General features: G+C 44.8%; 2 protein-coding genes across 4 annotated transcripts in view; one reads left to right on the forward strand and one right to left on the reverse strand.

Annotated features, from left to right (window-relative positions):
- The window catches only part of filip1l (filamin A interacting protein 1-like), a 68,970-nt gene extending 59,526 nt beyond the window's left edge, over positions 1-9,444 (reverse strand). The window contains exon 1 of one of the 2 annotated variants that reach the window (XM_037091678.1): positions 9,146-9,444. The gene's annotated coding sequence lies outside the window, so the exon portion shown is untranslated. The remainder of the gene's footprint in view (positions 1-9,145) is intronic. The other variant, XM_037091676.1, reaches the window with a different exon arrangement.
- Positions 9,445-15,099: 5,655 nt separating this feature from the next.
- Positions 15,100-17,698, forward strand: si:dkeyp-34c12.1 (uncharacterized protein LOC570187 homolog). 2 transcript variants are annotated; one of them, XM_037091097.1, is made up of 8 exons: positions 15,100-15,364; positions 15,453-15,519; positions 15,603-15,727; positions 15,808-15,906; positions 16,444-16,628; positions 16,761-16,818; positions 16,893-16,955; positions 17,060-17,698. In XM_037091097.1, exons 1-8 carry the CDS (start codon positions 15,212-15,214, stop codon positions 17,549-17,551), a joined length of 1,242 nt encoding a protein of 413 aa, XP_036946992.1. In that variant the 5' UTR covers positions 15,100-15,211; the 3' UTR covers positions 17,552-17,698. The 2 variants fall into 2 exon arrangements, with proteins under 2 accessions (XP_036946992.1, XP_036946991.1); XM_037091096.1 differs by having other exon boundaries at positions 15,102-15,364; positions 17,033-17,698.
- The last annotated feature ends 745 nt before the right edge of the window (positions 17,699-18,443 follow it).

Below are 18,443 nucleotides of genomic sequence, written 5' to 3' on the forward strand. Positions count from 1 at the left end.
TAATTATCTGTAACACTAATTCAGAATTTGTGCTTTTTTCATAGTTATTTTCCTGTTTACTTTGGTATTTTGGGGGAATGTATCAACTAAAATATATATTTTGCAATCAATGTAGCGTCTTCAGGTACATAAGCTAACTGTGTGTGACGTTAGCTGACTAGGTATAGCTACACTGTTAGCACTTAGCTAACATTAGGTCACCACCACTGTCACAACGCTCTGACGTACATTCGCTGCCCGACGTTATTAGGCTACTCATAAATCTGACAAAGTGATCAAAATGCTAAAAACAATAAATACAAAATGATGACAACAATCCTTATAATCACCTTACTAACTGAGGTTAGCTAGTCAGCTAGCCTTGCTAGAAAAGCACCGTCAGTCTTATAAGCGATGCAGTCGGAGGTTTACTGCTCACATTTGCATGAAGGTGAACATTAGTCACTTTTATATCCTCCATTTTCTTTGTGCATTGAATTGTGTGGGAATACATCAACACCAAATTCAGAAATGTATGTTTTTTACACTTGATTATACTTTTTCTCCACAAAACCTTCTCAGTATGTTCAGTAGTATGTGTGACACGACTCAAGGTTCCTTAATACCCTTTTAAACGTCTTCATCCAGGGAGCAGCTCCCTGTGGAGGCAAACGTCCTCCTCAAAACGTATCTAAAATGGTAATTAAATGTAGGCTTAGCTTCGCCGTCTTCAACCTTTTTGTCCCTGTAGGCCCCCCCGACGGCCTGGTTGCCCGGCAACCTCCTGAATAAGCCGCCTGATGAGTCACACTGTGGGCTGTTTACAAGTCAAATGTCGAATGTTGATGTGAGTCAGCAAATCAAAAGAATATCTGATTCACAAACAAACAGATTGTTTTTTTCAAAAGGAGCAATTATGCATCCAAAACATCCCGAAGCGTCGTCTTGTCACTCTTTTATGCCGGATCAGGATCTTATTATTGAGCAGCGAATGATATCTGGAGGGGAAGTTGTTTTTTTTATGTCAGGTTTTATCCCTCTGTGTGCATCCATACAAGCTCGAGATCAATGTGGCGTTACAGGTAACTCTGGTGGTATGAAGCTGAAAGAGATGCTGTAACTGCTGATGAAGGTCACGTGGCTTTCTGACATATTTATTGTCTATTACAGAACCAGCTCTTGTAAAAATGTTCCCCTCGATTTTATGACAAGAGAGGAGAGGAGAGATTTTATCTTCCTGCTCCACCTGTCATCGATTGTGTCTAAATATAGCTTCAGACTGAAGCAGAGTACAATAAGGACAAATACCTTGGCACTTCTGTGGGTGTGCTCAGGCTTTTAAAGGTGCAATAACGCTTTTGGGTTTTTTTTGGCCAATAGGGGGCAGCAGAAACACCGCTGACATGAATCTCCTCTTCTTTTTGTTTGGGTGGGTTGCGTCGCATGTGAGTTCAACTTTTTTGTGTAACCGTGAGCAATATCTGAATTTCTGGCAAATTTCCAGAATGGAGAACCAAAACATTGAGCTAAAGAGGTGCTAAAAAAGCAGAGTCGGGTGATACAAGCTGTGGGTCAGTAAACATAACGTGCATATTTGAAAATATATCATAAAAATAACACTTTTTCATGGGAATACATAATCCAAAATATGAAAGATGACGTAAGTCCTTTGCTGTTGCATCATATTACACCAGAATTCATCTCAAAATCAAACCCGAACATGTGAAAATAGAGGATAACAACGCAGTTTTCTGGCTCTTTCTGTATCTTGATTGATATTCAATGAGCTGATTATTGTTTTCTTTGTCCAAAACATCTGTGAACGTCAGTCAAACGAGCAGTTCTGCGAATCCGTCCCGAGTTTTGACGCACTGTCTTCGACCGAGAGTCATCAGGGAAGATGTACATCAGGTGAACTTATATATATTTTTCCTTTAAGTGGGAATTAATGAGCAGTAGGTGACATATTGTGCATAAAGATTTCCACAAATTGAGGCAGAAACAGCTCGAGAGAGGATGTGAGGTTGGCTTTCAGGATGAGCTGCTCGTCGCTCACAGTCTGGACACACAACGCTCTGAAACACTGTTGTGTCTTTGGCCTCCTGCACCGCCTGTGAGTCATCTTGGCAGATCGGTGTAATGCACCCCTCCTTCAGCCCCGGGCCTCATCCCAGCAGCACTCCTGCCAAACACAAGCCCACTCTGTACAAATCACACCCATTTAAGACATTTCCCGAACCTGTCCGGTGCTGTCCGGAGCCAGAGCGAGTAAATTAACCATCACACTGGGTGTGCGACGCTGACACCTCTCACCTCCTCTTCGCTCTTCCTCTGTTCCCGTTCGCTCTCTGAACATGCCTCTTAAATAAGAGGCAGCAGGGAAAATGTTAGTGGGTCATCAGAAAATAGCCCGATAATTGACCCTGTCATTTAGCGAATGCAGAAGACGCAGAGCCGGGATAAGCCCGCTCATCTCAGCTGAGACCATTTCTATAGCAACAGCAAACACATGGAGGGGCAACAATGGAGGCTTAAAGCTGAAAGAGGAGCAGCGGGGCTCCTCGCTGCGTTTTATTTTCTACTCTCCGGTGCATATTTAGCGTCAGGCTGCCACCTGTGTCGCTTTATCCAATCCTGTTACATATGCCAAGAATTTCACAACCAAAGCCGAGTGCCCGGTGGGGAGGCAGCGCAGAAATAGCAGCGAGATGTGAGCCAGTTCATGTAGAGGTTGGCGTGATATACAGAGCTCCGTAAAGGTTTCCTTTACATAATGTATGGCTCTGCCAATGCTATACCCGCGGAGAGCAAGTTATTCTTTGAAAGGAAAGCAAATTTAGCTGACGTGTCATGTTAAATCAGTAGTTAGCAACATAATCTAGTGTGCAGAGAAGGTGATAATAACATTTGACATCTTTAGGACATTCAGTCCAAGTCTCAGGCAAGTTATTTCATCTTGGGAAGATCAAGTCACCCCAGAAGATACCGCAGCATCCGGTCTTAATTAAGAGAAAAGACGAGGTATTAATACCTGCCCGACATTTATTTCTGTCAAGGCAAGTTGCGAGTCATCAAAACAGTAACAGGAGTTCACTCGAGTCTAAATCAGAATGACTCGAGTCGACATCTTCTGGAAGACTGATACACATCCATCTGGTAAATACTGTATAAGGCCAGCAGCTGGTTAGCTTAGCTTAGCTTAGCTTAATGTAAAGAATGAAAACAAAGGGCAACAGCTAGCTTAGCCTAAAATGTGCTCATCCACTTGTTGCACAAAAACCACTTGGCATCTCGTAAAAAAAACGAATTTCTACTTAACAAATGTTGAAACGTTGTCTTGAACAGTGGTCTCTGGCTTTTATCACCATAACAACACGGCACTTAGTGAGATTTAGAGGTGATGTGTTACATTTTGTCAAAGCCAGGCTAGCTGTTTCCACTGTTTCCATTCTTTATGCTAAGCTAAGCTAACTCCTACTGTTGTGAAACCTGATTTACCTTCCACACCTGCAAAGATTATAACTCTGTTACTGTTACAGCTGTGACTCATTGTTGTTGAAGGACAGAATAAACGAGTCACACACATCTTTCTCTTGAACAAAGTGTCTTTAAGTGGACACGAGCTCTGCAGAGCTACATTGTGCACATGGCCCTGACGGTTTCTGCTGCATCATGGAAAGCGTCGGCCCTTGTCAAACACCTTACACAGGAATCTGAGTTCATTCGGCCTTTGTTGTATATTTAACACGGAACATAGGCACTAAATAAAGGAAAGGCGATGACGCACGAGCAAATCCGAGCAATGTGGAGGACTCACATTAATAGCGTCAGGAAATGAAAAGACTGCCGGGGGTTAAAACATCTATCAGGATGACTAATGTGACTCGCTGCTGTATTATAATAAGAGCACAAAGGTGAGAAGAGTTTGTGTCACAGCCGACACAAAGATATATTTGGATTTGATGTTTTTGCAACATTTAGCATAATTATCATCAGTTTGTTTTTCATACCGTGCAGCTTTTTCTTTCTGATTCACACATCGAGTTTAGATGTTCTCATTACTCTGTGCGCATTTTCTAAGTTGTCAGTATCTCGGTTTTGAAATGACTTTAAGCCGAACTTGTCAAATAGCAAATGCTGTATGGAAATGTAGTCAACCGTCAAGTTGGTGGAGGTATGTGCTCTACTGAGTGCCACTCTGGTTGTATTGATGATTTCACTCCAGTCGTCCTTTGTCAGCATTCATTTTGTTCCCCGAGAACCCTCATTAAATAATTCCTCTGTTCTGTTCTCGCCTTGTTTTCTTTCTACCGTCTCGTCTGTAGTTGTGACGTAGATCGTTCTCACGAGAAGACGCTCCGCTTCTCATAATCTCCTGCTGACTGTCTTCCTTTTATGTTGTCTTTCTTAAGTTTAGAAACAGTCGACGCAGACAATAACGTGCGCTTCATTTCAGACCATCTACGAATGTGTTTTTAAAGTTCGATCGAGGACGAGCAGGGCCCTCTAAAGTCAGAGAAACATGACTCCAAATTGATTTCAGCTGTCAAACAAGCATGTCAGGGACCAATGCTCACTTCAAAGCCAGCTCTCCGTTTGCTTTTTCACACAGGAGCCCCCGGCTATCATCCCACGCTGGTAGTTTTTAATGCAGCGCAGGCAGCCATCCGTCACTAATGCTCCACGGTGTACCGACGCCGCTACAAGCGTTACTCTCTTTTACACTTCCACAGATACGAGCAGCGAGTGGGTCCACTGCAGCAAATCACGCTGTAATCGTCGGCCCAGCGCAGGCTTACAGATACATACGTGAATTATTAATGCACCTGGAGTCAAGCTGGGGGAAAAAAAACCCTCTGCTGAAGTAAAGTGTCAGCGATAAAACACAACGTAAAGATAATGGAGCGGCTATCTGCATCGTGTTTTATCAAATGATACATAACGACTGACAGTTTGAGCTGACGGTGAGGTTTTTTTTGTTTGGGTTTGACAGCTGCTTCTTCTCACAAAGACTCAGGAAGTTGTTCTACACTTCAAAATAAAATGACTCACACGCTTTTGAGTCCAACTTTTTTTGCCTTTTTATAGTCATCTGTCCCCCCGGAGCCTCTTCACTTGTCTTCACTCGCTCTCATGGGGAGCGAGTTCTGCGAAAGCAGCATCCAGATGATCTTTCAGCGCACCGCCCCGCTGTACAAACTGATCTCAGCTGACTTATTCTGACTTCGCCTGACAGCAGAAAGGCTGCCGGTCAAGCTGCGACACATGGAGGGGCACTAATGTTGGACAACATTGGCGTTTCTCTCATGATGTGTGTATATATAGGGATCTTTTCCCAGAGCTCTGAGCGGCTGGTATTCTGTGAGAGAAACTGGATCCCCGGGACTGAAACAAGTCTGTGCGCACAGCCGAACGCCATGTGGCCCCTCAAGCCACAAGTCCACATGTACCGGGCGACCCCGCTTCAGCCGCTCCATGCCTCAATGTTACAACACTCAGTAACGAATCCGCAAGAGCCACAGATTTGGACGCCGTCCCTGCAGAGCAAGCAAGGGCTTTAGTATGCGGGTGAAAAGGGCAATAATCAATCAAATGGGAATAAAAGTGCACGAGGCCTTCTTGGGGCGCTGTTGCTTAGTCTGAGCAGACATTAATTATGCGGGTGCTTTTCGACGTCTTGCCGTTACTGCTGCAACTTTTCCTTATTCACAGGGAAACTTTAATTCCTGCAAAACGTATGCAGACTTCATCCAGAGCCGGTCAACAAAAGTGCCATACCATCAAATTTAAACAAAATCTAGTGATGCCTGCATAACCTGCACCACTTTCACACATTTTACAACAACTTTGATTAAACTTGCAAGAAAGAGGAATGTGTTTTGGCTCGATCGTGACACTGAAGTACTCTTTAGTAACACTTTACTGTTGTAGATGGATCATTTTACTGCTTTATTTTGGACCAGATCGTCTCTGTGGAAAGTCTTCACCCTAAACTACATTTCATGGCATCCCGATCCACTTAATTGATTCTTGTGATTCCACGACACTCAAGGAACATCTGCTGGGTGGTGACAAACTTCAAGACGATGCGTCCGGGGGCTCTGTTGAGGTTTGATGGGGGAACATGAGAACAATAAAATGCAAAAAAGCTTTTGATAAAACTGCACTCGAGACATTTTCTGCCACTTTTTCTCATCAGCATTCTCTCTAGTTGCTCTCCGTGAGATCTCTCCAGTTATCTACCCTCCAAGAAAAACTTTAAAACCTTAAAACTTTAAAGCTGAAATCCAGGAGGATGAAAAAGAACTTAAAGCCAAACCGCGGCACGTTTGATCTGCGTTTTTTAAGGGCTAATCGAGGAAAGATGTGCTTTGATTCGTTCACACGCCAGCAAATTCTCCCCATTGATGAATCGCACACCTTCGGTAAAGCCTCCCAGCGTGGCCTTCTAATCTGACCCACAGCTGGTGGAGCTCAAGGTGCCAGGAGGTTTGTCTTAATGCGTGTCTTGTTTAATGATCTCTGCCCCACTACCCTCAATCTGTCAATCACCCAGAAAAGAGGAGGAGATTGCAGCAAAGTGCTCTGCTGCAGAGAAATCTAAATATCACTGAGATAGAAACATTTGCTGCATTTTTTTAAGGGGTCTGCTGCTCGTCTGAAGTCGCCAGTTGCTTCATTAAGAGTCCCTGTGATTTAAAACCGACCAGTGTTTCATGAGGAATGAGCACATTTTATGCAGCAGAAGCACTATGTGATGTTTCTTTTAATTACTTCCATTTAAATCCCATTCATCATCCAGGGAACTCTCGGATTTATCTTGAGACCCGACTCAAGAGGCCAGGAACCGACCACTCGGTGGAAGAGCGACACGTACACGAGCGATTATAGACCAATTAGATGCATCAAGTCCATAAAAATAAAAGCTGCAGAGTTTTAGATGAAGGTCTAAGACAACGAGACGATTTGTAAGTGTCAATGAGATCCTAAATTTTCTTTAATTGTTCATGGAAGCAGCCACAAAACTCATTCTGCTTGTGTTGCACTTTGAGAGATGGTGCGTCACATTTCCAGCCCCTGATTTGCGTAAAGTTGATTCTCAGGCTATTTTATGCAAATCCATGGTAGCCAGTGACTCTCTGCTTCTGGAAACTCCTGTAAAACTGTGAAAAGTAACCGTTGTTTGGTTAAAATTAAGGCAAAACCCGACGCACACATTTGAGGACACGTCCCAGGAGAGTCTGCAGCTATGCTAGCAACAGTGCTTTCAGCCAAATGCTAACATTGGCATGCTAACATGCTCACAAAACACGGTGCAAAATGTAAAGAAGGTGATCGACGAAGGATTAAAGTTCATCCTGCGAGGGACGTAAACGTGTGGAAGTTTTACGGCAATCTATCCAATGTTTTTAGACAATATTTAATTGAAAGCCACAACTTCATGGTGTTGTTCAAAGAAAAAGAAGAAAAGGAAAAGCGCACCAAAGACATAAGGTGGAAACCATGAATGTAAATAGTCAAGATTTTAATGCCGATCCAACTGTAATGGTGGATGTGGAGATAATTAGAATTATGTTCCTCGGAGGCCAAAATGTGCAATAAATCATATGTGGTTCCTCCATGATGGGGCTGTGGGCTTCCCCTCAGACACAGTTTGTAAAAAGGGAGCTAGAAGAATTAAAAATCCAGCCGATGACCCTACGAGCACCATTCACCCGACGCTCACCGATCACTCAGCTGGTCGGCTGCCGTCTTTGTCGGCTTTGCGGCAGATTACCGGCACCAGAAGGCGGTGGCCATCGTACGTACTTAATCAGATTAGCCTGTCACTTCTAGTCACATGCCAAACCTCCAAGCCGTTTAAAGCTGCATCTGGAGCGTGTTGGGGGGGGGGGGGGCGTCCTTCTGTTCCACCAAGCCCAAATATTTACTCACAGGAGGGGAGGAATGCTCCGACACCTGTTGATTCAGTTTGTGTTCATTGTCGGGGGGAACCAGGGTCGACTTGTTCAACCTCAGAGTGATTTTCTTCTGCCAATTAAAGAGCTCAAAGCCAACATATTTATTTAAAAACGTGCGATCAGCCCTTCCGAACGTTTCTTTCGCTGACCGCCACAAACCAACACTCCATCAAACTACGGATGCCGGCGCAGGACATCCAGTCTGAGCACGTGATAATCGCTTTTATTTCCAAACGTCTGCGTTCACAATTAAGTGAGAATGCATCTCTGACCTGACATTTTCCTCTCTCTCTCTTATCCCCACTCCCCCACGGTGTGTTTCCAAACTGAGATGTGAGCGCGGGCCTCGTAACTTGACCTCCCTCCCTCCCTCCCTCACCCGTCCTCCCTGCACTTAGATACTGTATGACACCGGGTTCTCATGGACACGCTGCCCTTTGGAAATTCCCCGGCTGCAACCAATCCACCAGCGTCCACTCGAGACGGTGTCGCTGCACAGGAGCGGATGAATTATCGCCGTAGCTTTGATGCGGTGGCCCATTTGACCACGGGGTGCGTTAACCACCGCCGCCACGGTCGTATCGTGTTTTACCCCTCGTCAGCAAATCCAGCTGAAAAGCGCGGCTGATTTACTGCGAAAACACAAGTAGGAGCATCTGGAGACGGACTTTATAGTTTCCTAGACAAACAAATTCAGCCCAATTAGATAAAATCAATCCAATTAGATTAAATTAAGATTAGCAGATATCCCTCCGCCTCCCCCGAGACCCTTCAGCAGTCCGTCTCTTCTGCTGCTTTAATCTCTATATCTGACTAATTAGCAGCATCCTTGCAGAAAAGCTGCCACAAACACAGATTACATCCCCGATCGAGGAGTTTGTCCTGCAAATCCACTCGAGTTGGACATTTTCAGTGCAGAAAAATGTTGGTTTAATCTGTGCAGGAATACAGAAAGTTCCTAATGAAATGCATTTCTCATGAACAACAGCAGTGATTTCTTTTTAAAGGAATATTCACAGCGCTCATTTTGCATGTCCGTGTTTGCAACACAGGTGATGTGCATGCTGATGAACCCTAACGCACAGACAGACGCAACCTCTGCATTTGCATATATGCCTCCCAAATGAAGAGGTTTTGGACACACACACAGACACACAGCACAACACAACACAACACAACACAACACACAGCCTCTCCAGTCTTACCTCTTGCAGCGAAAAGCTTCAGCCCACTGTGCTGCTGCTGTGCCTCTGCAGTGCCACTGGCTGTGCCTTCAGCCTGCCGACTCAGATGAAGCGTTATCCTCAGTGTGTGAACGCTTCTCTCTCTCCGCTGAGCGTCTCTCTCTCTCTTTTTATTTTCTTTCTTCTCCTCCGTCACAGCCGGCAACTCTCGTACAATCCAGGTGGTCTGATAGGTGAAGGATGAAAAGGACGAGGAGGACGAGGAGTCCTGACAGACTGAGGGAGCTGCTGTGTGAGTGTGTGATGATGTCTGAGGCTGGGGACGGTGAAGACAGACTGTGTGTGTGTGTGTGTGTGTGTGTGTGTGTGTGTGTGTGTGTGTGTGAGAAAGAGAGAGAGCGAGCAGAGAGGGTGGGGGGGCGAGATACGACCTGCCATGCAGATATCAGCCCTGGTGCAGTTAAATTTAACCACCCTCCCCTTCTGACACCTTGAGCCACGGCTGCCCTCCCTCTCCAGCACACACACACACACTCACACACACACACACACACACACACACACACCAGCTCGGACGCAAGCACTCTGACGTTGCCATATGGCCCTTGACAGAAGACTGAGCCCTTGGGAGTCTGTGACTGTCCCTGAGCTGAGGGGGGAGGCAGAGGAGATATTAAGGCAGCTGTTGTAGTTGTTTGGTGGGAAAATCAAAGAAAAAACGCATCAAACTCCAGCCGATACGTTCCTTTAACCCTGAAGTCTGACCGGTTGCAGGCTCAGGACAAACTGTCACACAGCATGCCACCTTGAACATGTGCTTGGTGAAGGATAACTGCAAACACGTGCAAACTGCAACAGAAAGAAACTTGGGTTTTTATGCAAATGCACCAATCAAATGAACAAAAACAACATGTCTGAACACATGGTACGTCAGGTTGAAGTGCATGTCTTGGGAAATATCTGCATCTGAATATTGATCACAAGAAAGTTCCTGATCAACGTGATCAGGGACGTAATGAAGCAGCTGACAGCCGGTGAAAGAAAAAATTCAGAGCAGCGTGTTAAAAAAATGGATGAATTAAGTCTGAATCTACACATTTTCATTTTCAATTTTCAAACCTGTAGCCGCTGACTCAAGTGACATCACTTGAGGCAATTTATCCAATTGGTCGCAGCCACATTTCTGTATAAAACCTGCACGTGTAGCGCTGCAGCCCCTGATGTGTAAAACTGTTGCAGTTCCCCTTTAACAAAAGCCCCTTCCAGTGATTTTCTTTCACCTTGGAGCAGGGCGGGGTGAGGTTGCACCAAAAATAAGCACCCCCGACACTTTAAGTGCCGCCTGCTGCTCCGGTTTTAAAGAACTGGGTTAGTTTCTGATGCAGTTCTGGACGGGAGGGTCACAGACAGTTGAGTCACCGGCAGAGTCTTTCTCTCTCCGTCTGTGTGTGTGTGCAGACGTCAGAGCTGTAATAGAATTATGAGCATTGTTCGGCTTCAGATGGCTGCAAGCACGTCTGAAATAAACCGCTCCCTGAATGAATTCGTTGTCTATTCGAGGGCAAAAGAAAAAGGAAAGGTAACCGAGTCAGAACTGACCTGTGGATACGTGTGAATGTGTGTTTCTACGAGTGAGCGTGACCTGAATTGCGTCGAGTCCTCCAGCTGTCGGTGGTTCCTCTCCCCTCGACACGCCGCCATCAGTCTCCCGGTCAGCTCTCCTTTCACTCACCTTCGTTCCCCCAGGTGTGTGTCACCATCTCGTCCGTGGTGATACGTCTGGTGGGTTTAGTTTGGTAGAAAGAAAATAGGTCTGACATGAAACTGTCCCCAACAACAGGTTATTGGTTTTCTTGAGTAACCAGCTCCTGATTCCCAGACCAACGCATCGCTGTTGAGTCTTCCAAATGTATTATTTGGTGCTACGAGCACTTCAAGGAGAAAGACGAAGGCAGCGCTGCAGCCGATACAAACTCAGCAACTCACCCCAAAACGAATGTGTTTTTGGATTTTCAGGTGAACTGCCCCTTTAATGATGAGGTGAGGTGGGGGGGAGTGATTCAGCTCCTTATAGAAATTGTGTTTCTCAGCCTTACAGTGGAATATGGGAAGTGACTCAGCTGTTCCTGCTGCAGCTTTAATGCACCTTCGCAAAAATGTGCCTTAATGTCAAAGACAACAAATAATCACGAGCTCAAAATATAACAGCGACGTGACGACGCGTCTGAGCCGAGAGGTTTTATTCTGACGCCTCGTTTCTATAATGTTGTCATCCTGTAGTGATTATACCTCTGCTGAATATCCACAAACGGCAATTTCTGCATCTTTCTCACCACCATTAGGAGCAATTCAGCTTCCCAGACAAAAAGCTCCTCGCACAGTATTTCCGCTCGCGGTCGAGCTGCTCGGGTGAAAAACTGCTGCAATCATGGGGGAGGAAATGTTCTCTCAACCCCGAGCAACAAGGATTCGTCGAGGTTGTTGCACATCACGTTGAGTCCGGGTGGTATTTATGGCGAATCTTAACCTCGGTAGAGCCCTGGTATTTTTTTATTTATTTTTTATTCCCCCCTCGATGAATGGACGCCGTAAAAGTATTTCACGGCCTCGATTAGTTTCATCTCCCTCGTGGCCGCGCAAGCAGAGAAAACAGCAATTAAGGAAACATAACGAGTGTTGTTGTAATCATAGATGGCACGTGCATTCACATTAAGGGAATACTGGTCCTAATGAGCAGCCGTATTTATGTTGTTGTTACTTTTCTGCCTTATAGCCCACATTGATTTTGTGTTTTATGTCAGATCAGCCAAATCAGGTCTGTCTGTATTTATAGTCTACATCTCAAGGTTTACAGCTCGGGGGTCGGATGTCGTGCCGACACATTTCACATTTCTGTCAAGCGCGTTAAAAGCTGTGTAGATCCTGACTGTATGTACTGAGACTGCAGGCGTGCACGGTGAGATGTTACACATAATCAAACCTGAGCTCAGAGAGGAAGGAAGGGAAATTAAATCAGTGGCTTGTAATTACTGACGTACACAGTCTAGTCATCAGCATATTTGGACCCGACGTGGTGCGTTACGTTCATAAAATGTGCTGGAGAAGGTGGAGATGTTAATACAAGGCACACAGAAGAGTTTGAGCCTGTCGTGGGACATTTCCAGACGTTATTGGTGACCAAAACTGGCTTTTTTCACATCTCCAGACGTGTCTTGTGGCGACCAAAACCGGTTGTTTTATGTGGAATGATGGACAAACTCTAGGTGTTTTATCGGCGGCAAAAAAAAACAGCTTTTGCGGCGACCAAAACTGGTCAGCAGAAGTCATTTTTAAGACAAACCGTGTTGATTTCTAACCCTCTTTACATTTAAACAAACACATCGAAACAACGTATGGACTCTGGAAGCTCTGCGTGAGACTAGATCTGAGATTAAACCCATGACGTAAGGTGCATTAGCAGGAATTTGAGCGCATAACACATATTATTGTCGGGTCCAGACATTTTTACAGCGTCGGTCCCAGGCTGGGCGGAGGCACGCGGTAACTTTACACCGGTCACTAATCACAAACATCACAAAATTAACCCCACTGACAGCTCTGAGAGCAGCACGACAGAAAGTGCAGGCCTAGGAGTTTCCAACTAGTCGTCTCTCATCACTTGTGAGAGGGTGTGTGTCTGTTTATGATTCGGACATGTAATACGGCACGTGTACGCTCAGAGTATCCCGTTACTTTACTCTCATTCTAGGCATTCGCTACCATATTCAGTCAACCAGTTTGTTTACTTTGAGGAGGCAGATAAGTGGCAGAAATATGTAGGAATAACAGAAAATAAAAGATGGATTTGCTTCGTCTTCCTCCGTGTGGAGACACTAACCCCGGTTTCCATTAGTGCCTCAGTCAAAACACCTGTTTCCATCCGATCCTCGCTCTCTCGCATCCACAGACACCAGGGAGCAGTTTTATCAGTCCCTTTACGACGGCTCTGCTCCGCCTGTTCAATACTCTTACATGACAGAGCAGCTGTAAATGACCTTTTTGGGACGCTTCTCTCAGCGCCAGAGAGCTTTTATGGCACACAATGGCCGGCGTGGATTTGTTACGTGTCACTGCATGTGTGTGTGATGGTATCAATGATGTCTGAGGGGCTTTTCTCCGTCAATAAAAGTGGGATTGGAGTGTGTCTGTGTGTGTGTGTGTGTGTGTGTGTGTGTGTGTGTGTGTGTGTGTGTGTGTGTGTGTGTGCTGCAGAGTGGTTTAGGGTCATTTGAGGCTTTCATTTTCCGAGCAGCAGTATATATGAAACATCCAATTACAAGAGAAGAAGCACTGGTGAAAGTTGATTTAAATCATTTATGTGTGTTAGCCTGCTAAGCCGACTACCTTATTGCAGTGTCGAGCCTTATATACATGCACGGTAAATTGAGTCCTCATACACACTTTGATACTTACATACATAATTCTCATCTTATATTCTGATTTTTGGTTGCTAAATCAACAAAATATCAACCGAAACATCTGCTGTTACTGACGCATTTTTTGAAATGTAGCATGGTGGGCTAATTTAGCTAATTTAACTTGCTTGAAAATTATTTCTCTGCCTTATGGACATTGCATCGTTAAACACTCGTTTTATTAAACTTACAGGACATTTTTATTGTATATTGACAGCCACGCCACCTGCTTAACGTTTCCTCTGAGTGTAAAAACAGATACGGTACACGGCGGAAAGAGACACTTACACCGGAGAGGAATTGTCGGCATGAGGAAGACGAGAAAATGACTTTTTAAATTTGATTTTTATTGAGGAATGATTTGTTAGCTGCAATGTAAAACCATGCAAGTGTTTTTTTTCCACTCGCCAACGCCAAGTCGGTGTCATAAAGCCCCGATTTATCACACAGATACCCCCGTGACCCCCCCTCTCCGTCCTCCGTCCCCCCTCCCTTTGCATTATGGGAGCGGGCAGTTTAAAAACAGAGGTATTTACGACTCAGCACTCTCCTCTAGAGTTCCTGGAGCTCCACGAACATGTGGGCCCGGCAGTGTGACACCGCCGGCTCGGGTTAAAGATAGACAGGTTTGTGCTATCTGGCTATTTTGTATCAGGGTCCATCTGTCTGTCTGCACACCTGCCCGTCTGTCTGACTGTCTGTCTTGAGTTGGCCTGAATATTTTCCAGGTGAACAGCGAAACTTAGTCAGCACATGTGAGACCTTGTGAGCCGGCGATGCAGCTGATTTCTCTCCTGTTACTTGTGTCATTTTAATAAAATCGACTCTTAACGACCCAATGTGTTGTTTGTTCATTACTGTATCTCTGACAGAGGTAATCTGATTACTTCTGCAGCAGTGGAATAAATATTTAGAGCTTAAGGAAGAAAAAAATACAGTAAATACTCAATTACAGCTACACTGTGTGGTTTGGGCTCTTCAAGGTTGAGCTAATTTAAATTAAAGCATCTTCTTTTTGAAAATATAATCAAAGATGGTAATTAATGTTGTCAAACACAAAAATAACAGAAAAGTCAAAGTAAAGATGCAGTGGTTAAATATTACTTGTGAAAAGTGAGTAGTCTTAAAGTATCTAAGTAACTTTCTGGCTCTAGATGTATTAACAGGAATTATTAGTATGTGTAAAAAGAAAATTATACGTATATTTACATGTTTTTGTTTTTAATTGAGTAATTAAAACACTTTTACTACTTTTGTTTTGATGCACTGTGGAATCTGCAAAGTAACTAGTAACTTTAGGTATCAAATAAATGTAAATAAAGCACAAGATTTTCCAGAAATTGGTGCCTCAACTACCTCAGAATTGTACCTTGAGTAAATGTAAAATCTCAGGTACATGTTGTCTCAACCCTGCTGTCCTCTGTTGTGCTTCCAAACTAAAAGAATCTGTCGCCATCTTCTGGTCAACAGGAGCAATCAGCCCTCTTCTATCCACAGGTGAGGACAATGATGCAGTGATTTTATCAGCACAGCTCCTCCACCTGTTTGCATCAGAGCACAAGGGGACTGTGGAGGAAAGAGGAAGGAGAAGTTTGTTCTTGTGCAGATTGTTTTTGCAAATCCTATCCAAGACATGTCGGACAGATTTGAGGAAATTCGTAGGGAAAGTGGTTTTAGTGGGAATTACATCCCTGTGGGTCGGCAGCTCCCGAGGACTCCTCCTCTGACGGACGTAATCAAACACCTGGATTTCTGTAGCGCCGACGAGGACTGTGAGAATATGGAGGTACGTGCAGAGTATTATTGATCTTCTCACATATCTTATTGACTTGAGATTAAAAAAAAACTTCTGTCTTCTCGTTGTCTATCAACAGGCAGGTTTTAGAGATCTCAATGAGGAAAACAGGACGTTTGATTTCAGCACGCCTGAAGCTAAAAAAGGTGATCTTTGCAGTGCAGTCTGCTGGTTTTATTGGCTTATATCCTGCATTAAATGTTCACATTGACTTTCTTTTTGCGCTCAGAACACGCGTCACAACCAGACGAACCGAACGCCATGCTGAAAGGGATGAAGGGGTACCAGCTGACACCGAGCGACTTGGAGTTCATCAAGAAGATGCAGCAAGAGAAGCTTTTAAAAAAACTGCAGGTGATTGTTTGTTTTTTCTCACTCGCTGCTGCTGATTGTTGTGTAGTCGTTCGCTAAGATGTCAGTGTTGCCGTCATCAGAGCGACCTGGAGGAGGTGCAGAAGTCGTTGAAGAAGGAGATGATGGCTGCAGAGCTGGTGTATGCCTCCAGGGAGAAAGCACAGGCCGAACTCAAAAAGGTGGGTCCCCTTTTTTGAATCTTAAGGGTCCGATTGGTTAGAAAGTCTCAGATCATCAGATAGCGTCTCTTGGGGATCGAAGGTCGGGTTGGCCGTCATCCCAAAGCATCAGTGTTTTTAACTCAAGCTTCTCCTCCAGCTATTCTCCCTCCGTCTTGATGAATTCTTGTAGTTCTGTAGCAGATATCAGGGCACATCTGACCCTTTTTAACCGTCGTAATAACTCTCTCAGAGTTCAAGCCCCGTGTCTGCTACAGGCATTTCTACTAGCATTTTATGTTGCCCTTGAAATAGCATCGTTTTTCCAAAAAATGTCGACGGTAAAACTGCGAAATAAGAGATGATGGATCCCTTGAGATCACCGCTCTGGCATTTACAGTCGGCTGGATCACAGTGGAAATTCACAAAGAACGTCGGCGCTGGAGATCATCAAACGAAAGTTCAAACATTTAGCCGGCGGAACAGCCTTAAAAACGTCGCTCATATTCACAAATCATCCGTGTAAAGTATCCTGATAAAATCTGCTGTTGCTCTCAGTTTCCATCCTGCGAGGAGATCGCCGACTGGGTGAAGGTGGTCCTCAAAGTGACCTCGCCATTGGCTGAGCTAGAAGACGTGGACACCAAGTCCCTCCTGGCCATGGTGACCAAAGAGGACGTCCAAAGAGTCGTCGATGACAAGAGGATTGAGCTCGCTCGGATGGAGAAGGTGGTGGCAAACAAGTAAGATGTGGGCTTGGATCTCGAATCATGGTTGCATTTATTCATGACTGCTTTAGCATTTTCCAAAAATAATAAAGTCTAATATCTGAGGAAAAGAAAGGTAAAATATTGACATGGATGTCTCAAACACAGGAGGAAGAAAGACGCTAAAGAGAGAGAGAAGCTTGAAAGACAGATCACCAGTGAACAGGTAGGAGAGGTTTCCTACCTGCGTATGATTTCATTCTGGATTTGTGAGTTTTCACTACATAAATGTGCTTTCAGGTGAAGATACAGGGTTTAATGAGCCAGTTGTCCGACCTGAAATCTGAACTTGCACAACAAGAGGTGAGAATCTGACTCGTCCCATGTCTTTCTTTTTAAGCATTTTCTGAACTCTAAAGGAAAATAATATGGTTTCACAGGACGTCTATAAATCTCTTGAAGTGCAGATCAACACCCAAGAAGCACCAGAAATCAAAGCGGAAGCCGAAACCTCAGAGGAACAAGCTGCAAAAGGCCAAGTGCGACATCGAGGGAAGGAAAGAAAAAAGGCAACGAACCAAACCAAATCAACGAGGAGTACGCTGACAGACGCTGAGACCAGTGAGAAGGACGATCATGCAAACAAGATCGCGGGCGAAACTGTGAAGACGAAACTGAAGACCGGAGCTGCTGCGACGGAGAAACAGACAAAATCAGCTAAAGCAGCTCGAGGGCCTCAGAAGAAAGTCGAGGAGACGGAATCAAAACCACAAGAGCCGGAACAAACTGTGAGGGGGCGTAGAAAGCCTGCGAGAGCCCCGCAGACCTCACAACCGAAGAATCACAGTCAAGTGAAAACTGAGGAAGCTGCCTCCTCGCGCAGCGGACAGAAAGCTGGTGTCGACGAGGGTCAGGGCGCCGGGCTCAGGAGGTCCAAGAGGATCGCCAGCCGGACCTGAACGTGTTCGCTAACGATGATGGTGATCCAATATGTTACTTAATGCCTGTGAATCTTAGACCTACTGTCACCGTTTGGGCATGTTAGCATTGTCATTTGCTTTTTTTTTGGTTATATATTGAAAATAAAATGATAAAAAAAATCTGAACTTGATTTACCTTTTTTATTTTTTTTTTTTTCCCCCCCATTTGTCCTAGAGCTCCCAGTCTGAACCGCTTGATGCACGGCTAACTGAGCTAACTAGCTAAGGGGAGCTACAGTTGCCCAATATTTGTTTGGAGTATGAAGTGACCAGTTCTTACATTAGAGGTGAGTTTACAGATTTGATTTGATTTGTCCTTTTTGGGCTACCATAGAAACCTGGCAGTCTCTGGTGTGGAGGTCAAAGGTCATTGTCAGCTACACAGCAGCAGCAGCAGCGTTGGCGCCAACTTGAAGTTTAATGTCGGCGTTCAAATGACGTGTTTATCGCTGCCTTTCTCGTCGATCGCTGATGAAAATCTCATCGTGGATTGCTCGTAAACGCTGTGAACACTTTTGGTTTCTGTGAGATTTCCGGTGCTTGAACACAGCGGACGTTTCAATCGCACCTCATCTCTCTGCGGTAGCGTCACCGTTGGAAACAAGCACAGCTTCCCTCCTGTGAATTCTTGGACGCTCCGAGCGTTAGTGTGGGGCGTGACATTGTTAATCTTAACTCCTAATCAATCGGTCTGAGCAAGGAAAGAAAAAACTAACCCATGTTCACTGTCCGTGAGGCCCGAGTGGGAACTATTGCGCTGACAGCTGGAATGTTTTGGAGGCACCTTCTTCGGTTACAAATTAAGTTTGAACTGACGGTCAGATTTGTCCGACATTTGCCAGGATTTGTTTCCCGGTCTTGACAACTGGAG

The sequence above is a fragment of the Acanthopagrus latus genome, chromosome 24 (assembly GCF_904848185.1).
Source record: "Acanthopagrus latus isolate v.2019 chromosome 24, fAcaLat1.1, whole genome shotgun sequence".
Taxonomy (NCBI): domain Eukaryota; kingdom Metazoa; phylum Chordata; class Actinopteri; order Spariformes; family Sparidae; genus Acanthopagrus; species Acanthopagrus latus.